The sequence below is a fragment of the Electrophorus electricus genome, chromosome 14, assembly GCF_041902795.1.
Source record: "Electrophorus electricus isolate QZ-2024a chromosome 14, ASM4190279v1, whole genome shotgun sequence".
Taxonomy (NCBI): Eukaryota; Metazoa; Chordata; class Actinopteri; order Gymnotiformes; family Gymnotidae; genus Electrophorus; species Electrophorus electricus.
In genome coordinates this window covers 18,473,758-18,479,757 of record NC_137510.1, presented here as the reverse complement: position 1 = coordinate 18,479,757, position 6,000 = coordinate 18,473,758, and the positions used below count along the sequence as shown (strand labels likewise).

General features: G+C 37.0%; 1 protein-coding gene across 1 annotated transcript; it reads right to left on the bottom strand.

Annotated features, from left to right (window-relative positions):
* Positions 1 to 429: 429 nt before the first annotated feature.
* Positions 430 to 4,157, bottom strand: hccsb (holocytochrome c synthase b). The gene is made up of 7 exons (XM_027015127.3): positions 4,071 to 4,157; positions 3,272 to 3,406; positions 2,837 to 2,997; positions 2,573 to 2,721; positions 1,670 to 1,789; positions 1,472 to 1,558; positions 430 to 1,354 (listed from the first exon to the last, which is right to left on the bottom strand). Exons 2-7 carry the CDS (start codon positions 3,384 to 3,386, stop codon positions 1,156 to 1,158), a joined length of 831 nt encoding a protein of 276 aa, XP_026870928.2. The 5' UTR covers positions 3,387 to 3,406; positions 4,071 to 4,157; the 3' UTR covers positions 430 to 1,155.
* Between the last annotated feature and the right edge of the window lie 1,843 nt (positions 4,158 to 6,000).

Sequence of the window (6,000 nt, the reverse complement as noted above, 5' to 3'; positions counted from 1 at the left end):
CCACCTGTCATTTTGTGAATTCCTTAAACTTACTGCACTGGTTGGAGTGACCATCACCTATCAAAAACATCCACAATATAGAACCCAGAGTGATATAATCTAAACCTCAAGCATAACAGTTGAAAAGTTGTCCCACTTATCATCTGAAAAAGCAGATATATGCTTGTCTAAGGGCTCCATCTGCTGGCAAGCAAATCACACTGATTCTTACAATATATTCTTGAATTCACAAGACCTTACCTGGGACAATAAATGAGGGGTCATTAATGGTGTATTAAATCTGTGGGTTAATTATTTTGATGATAATACATTTCGATTCACTGTTATATTATGCTTACATAATCCTTGCAGTGGCTATGCATATATATATGTACACACATACAGTTAAGCATTGTTTTCAACTTTTTTTAAACAAGGAATACGCAAGAATTTGTTTCCCCCATGAGACTTTATTGTATTCGTCTACATTAGAAGTGCCATTAACACTGAAATACTTCAAGGAATTATAGCAATTTTCTTTTTTAAATGTTATGAGTAACACTACAGAACGCAGTTTAAGACAAAGTCTAGCCTCAAACAGGGGTCATTCCTAATCCTGGCAAAAAGTGTGGAAATTCAAACCACAAACCCTTACTAACAGATGTTGCCACTGCCCCAAATCTCTCCAAATGTACTCATTCCTCTGAATGTGCTCATTCCAAGTCATTCCAAAAACATTAGACAAGCCTTTGGGACTTTACTCATGGTAACAAATTGTTGTGTCCTTCCAAAGTGATTAGCCCTAATATGAATTTTCAACTTGGATATTTCAGTAAAAAAAAAAAAAAAAAAAAAAAAAAAACCCACAGGATTTTCAATGACTTCAGAACACAGATCACTTAAAATGGTAGAAAACCACGATTGTAGAACTGTGATTTACCATTCCCTTAAATCACATCACATACTAAATGCTACAAAAAAAAAACCCCAAAGTATATGTATGCTTCAGAAGATGCTTCAAAAACATTTACAATCTTACCCCTCCAGTTATGCAGAATTAAACCAAGACATTATATAAACAACCATTTTATTCATTCATATTTATTCATACAGTAAAATTCTCAGGGTTCTTATTTACATAATAATACAGAGAGATGTGAATGTGTTTTGGGCAGTTTAAGATGTCCAGCGCCACCAGGCCACTTTTATTCGGTCACACACTGCTTCAAGAGAGTCCAGAGCTGGACGCACATCCAAGACAGAGAACTGAAAAGTGTCTTTGTCAATGTCTCCTTCATAATAGTCAATCACATATCGCACTTCTTTTCCACAACGATCTACTATCCAGTCATGACGGTCAAAGGGTAATTCATAGCTACACATAAGCAGAGAGAGAAAAAAATAAGATAGACAGACATCTAGCCTTTAGGTAACACACTAGCAGCCACGCTACAGGGATGTTTCACCAACTCAGGACAGAAACGTTACATACCCCATCCAATGACGGATCCTGGCCCTGGGTGAAAAGTCCTTTGCTTTACCTCCAAACCTTTTTAAGGATGGACCACATGGACAGTCACTACAAACCAGAAACATACCAAAAAGTTAAAAACCATATATAGATGTGTATTGTTCTGCTGTATGTGTTATCCGTATCTATATAAACAATAACTGCAGCTCTTCTGTTCACCCAGCATGCAGGGCCTCCCACTTCAGGATCTCATTCCAGGCCTGCTCATTATTGCGATTGTGAATTTTGATGATATTGGTCATGTCATCTGGTGAAAGGTTATCATCCTTCCAACGCCATCTGTACAAAAACCACATAAGAGTTCTCATGCTTCTTATATATTTAGAATATCTTAATTTTCTTTATATGGAAAGTAGAATGTTATCACAGGTCACCGCATTGTCAGCCTTATTACTGAACAAAGTACCCTTGTTCTTACACAGCATGACCTCCAGAGACAACAGCTGTGTTGATTTTATTTAACTAAATTATAGGATATTTTAACAGGACAAACCTTTGTATGTTTGTATTGCACAATAATGTAACGAAATATAAATAAATCCTAGCTAGATTACGTTAATGGCATAATAGTTTCATAGCAAATATCCATGCAGCTTTAAGCACAGTGCATTGTACCACTTCCCACATGGTCTTAAAGCCAGAGTGGGCAAAGACCTGAATCATCTATGTGGAAACATTAAAATATCAGATTAAAATGCTCCACTGCACAGTATGCAACAAAGTTGGAATACCATAGAGGCTAGAGGGAACCGATGTGCACGACATGTAAGTGATCCCCACCCATGCAGGCCTATCATTCAGTAAGCTATATGCACTACACATTTCACATGTCATCTGCTCTTTAACTGGTACATATGATCACATTTTGATGATTCTTCTTTTTTCTTTTTCTTTTTTTAAACAGCATTACAATACTTGTTTAAAAAAAAAAGCAACGAGCATTTTAAGTCTGTAAAATGTTATTTAGTTTAACCTTAAATAAATGATGGTACATACAAAATTAGGATTATGTAAAAGTGCACTGCTAAAATTTAGCATTTAATAGAAGTTGAACTCATTTACCCCTTTCTCAGCATAGCATTCCAGAACATTTGTGCTGAGGGATACACCCAGTTTTGATCTGTTCCAGTTCTGGGGATTTTGGACTCCTCTCTGTTAACAGCCAGGAGAAAAGGCTGGTCAGGGGCTGGCTGCTGGTTAGGTGGTGGCATCTATCAGGAACACACAGACAAAAAAAATTAAAAATCTGTACACTCAACTACAATACAACACGAAACTATGAAACATCATTCTGCCATCAGTCATAAACAGATCGGAACTGGTTACCATGTTTGTTGGATCGATGTCAGACAGCCTCTGCGTGCTTCCCTCTGCAGCTCTCATTGGGCACTCCACAAACTCATAGGCCCGTTCTTGGTGTACTGGCCCAGCAGGAGGTGTGGCTTGAGTGCCAGCCTGATGCATAGGGCACTCTGATGGAGGGGCTCCTTCATGTTCAAATATGATATTAAACATGATTCAAGTCCCACAGAAATATGCAAAAAGAAAAAACACTGTATTAGAAGTCTAATTTGCATAATTCTCCAAATTAGCAGACACAACATATATTTTCTTTCTTTAGTTATGTACTGGAGCTAAAAGGCCAGTGTCATTAACTTGTAAGGAAAGCCTACATCCAGTCAGAATCTTTCGCAATGCTTGCTTAAATGACACTTTCTGTCTGTCTGTCTGACACTGTAAAAATTGACACCAAACATGAACCTTTCTGGTGTTGTTGATGCATAGGACAGCCCTGTTGAGGTAAGCCAAGCTGAGCTGGTACCGTCGCTACCTCTGCTTTCACAGTGGTAGCAGGGCTGGAGAGTGAAGCACCCATCGTGCTTCTACTGTAGCTACCTGCCAACAGAAATGAAACAGGGACTTAGACAACTAGGTTAACTAACCAACAGCATGTGTAATCAACAAGCATTTTTTTTTTCTTTGATCATATTAATGATAGTGTGCTATGTATAGGCGAACCTTTTCCAAGGTTTTCAAGGTTTACAAAACATCAAATATGTAACAGAAATGAATAGTCTGAGAGCTCCCAAACATGACATGGAGTTCAAAACTTTAGCAAACTAGCTAGTTAAGCTAGTAAAGAACAGTTGACTTGGCAGTACTAGTTAGTTGGTTATTCCACCCAGCCAGATGTCCACATGTCCACAACAATAAATAAATTACTTACATTTTATAGCTACACATTTGTCTTTCGTAAATACCAAGCTGAAGAAACCATACACAATTAAATACAAACATTGTTACAAAATCACATTTTGGCTTTCTAGGTCAAAACAAACAGTATGTTAGCTACGCTACCGGTAAGTAGCTGTAATGAACAGTTAAAACTGATAACCTAACTAGCTAGTTAGGTTTAGCTAACCTACGAAGATAAATCTTGCAGGCCAACCAAACTGTTTTAAAGAATCTTAAATATAGCAGTTACTCTCATGAAAATAAAATCTTTTTACACAAGTTAAAACACTATCGGTGTCATCCAATTAATTCATAAAGGTTTTACCTTAGGACTTAACCAAGAGTTGCAACCTGATCCCCAATGTCAACGTGCTAACCTGCAGTCATTACGCAAAAGGGTTTTCTGCTTCTTCTTTATCACTAACCTCAAACCTTACTACTGCCACCTACAGCTCAATATAGGTAATCGTCATACTTGGCGTTTGCAGAGTGCAGAATATTTTTTCTAAGGGTAGTAGCTAAAAGGTTATATAAAGATACAATGCACAGTAAAACAATAGTACAACGTAAAAAAGGGACCGTTAAGCCAACATTTTTTTTTTTCATCTGTGTTTAATAGGTAGACTGCAACTGGTAATGATGATACATTTTATCTGCATGCACCTTTCAAGAAACTCAAGATCACATTATAAGTAACGGAAGAAACGTAATAATAATAAACAATAAACAAAAATAAACAAGGGGGAGGGGCAATGGAGAAAGGGGCCAAGGTATGAGTTCTGAGGGATGTTTAAACTGGCCGTTTAAAGCATAGCAGTAAAAATTGCTGTAACGGGTAATTGAGGCATAGTAACTCCCCTAAAAGGGGGAGTTTTATTACTTCTTTAATCGGCACAAGAGTTTTTAGTTGTGCTCTAATAACTGTAAAATGGATTTATAATGAGTAACTTGCTTATTCATCTGTTAAACTTGGATTAGGTAACATCCAGTGTGCCACTTGAACACGAGTGACGGTAACGGAAAATGGCTGAAAATTAGCATGCCGACACTGCACTAAAACATTGTAATTTCCAGCAAAATTGTTGATCATGTAGAATATTAACAATATCTTCAATGTACTTCTGATCAATTTAATGTTAGTTTAATTGATATAGCTTTTCTATTAAAATAAATACATTTCTTAGTGAACCCAAACTTAACTAGTACTGTACGTAATTAATACGCTTCAAGTTCAGTAAGCACCATTACTAATGTACTCTTCCCCTCACCAATTCATGTTCAGTTTTGTCCTTTAAATGGCAGGCAAGGATCGTGTCGTTCTTAAATGTGGCATCAGAAAGTGACATCATGGTGGTCAGCATTTGTATAGGGACAGAGCATCTGTTGTTCAAGCTGTGTGCTGATCTTGATGAGACCAGCGCCATCCACTCTGCTCCTACTCATGCGCACGTATACCTGTCGTGATCATACTGTGTACTGGGGAGTTCAAACTGCTAATGACCTTTTTATCCATTTTTCTGAGGTCACAAGTGTGACTTCTGCCATTATCTTACTTTTTTTTTATTGGCTACCAGCGTTGGACGTCAAAGAAATGGCTATACAAACTCCTGGATAATCCATCAAGTGTTTGGCCTGTTGGGATGGGGGTTTGGTTTAAACAAGGATTGCACAGAAGATGAAACAAAATACATTTAGTTAATTCAGACATTGTAGTCTAGGATTGGTCAAGTAATTCTTCCAAGTAGACTACAGCATACTCAAGACTTCAAAAAACCTGCCATCACTTAACGTAATTTTGTAACATTAGTTAGCTAGCTAGGTAATGCCATTTGTCATTGTAAATGCTAACAAGATTGAACAATACTGGAAAGTGTTAGCTATCTGATAAAATCATCGAGATGGACGTAATCAGTAGTAGAACTTATTCATAAGAGTAGGCAGCTAACGCTAAAGTATGACGGACTAAATTCGAAAATGTTGGCGCTGACAATGTATCCAAATTTCTAACAAAAATGTTAGGTTTCAAAAGTAGAAATCCCCCCCATAACATTACGTATGGAAACAAACTTGTGCCACAAACCTCTTAACTTATTTCAAAAACTAGTTTGCTTGTCAACTTCACTTTCAAAATTATAAGACCATTCAAGACTTATTTATACCTTAAATTTGTAATATGTAATTTCAGACAAATTAATACTTTTTAAGCAACCGCGGGAACCCTGGTTATTAAAAAATAATAATCCAATTTTCCACAC

Bases quoted from the DNA above. Each gene is read 5' to 3' on its own strand.
- hccsb (XM_027015127.3), bottom strand. From the start codon at position 3,386: ATGGGTGCTTCACTCTCCAGCCCTGCTACCACTGTGAAAGCAGAGGTA. The intron at 2,998-3,271 runs GTTCATGTTTGG...TTGAACATGAAG, and splicing joins GCATCAACAACACCAGAAAG to GAGCCCCTCCATCAGAGTGC. The intron at 1,790-2,572 runs GTAAATGAGTTC...GTTTTTGTACAG, and splicing joins AATGCTATGCTGAGAAAGGG to ATGGCGTTGGAAGGATGATA.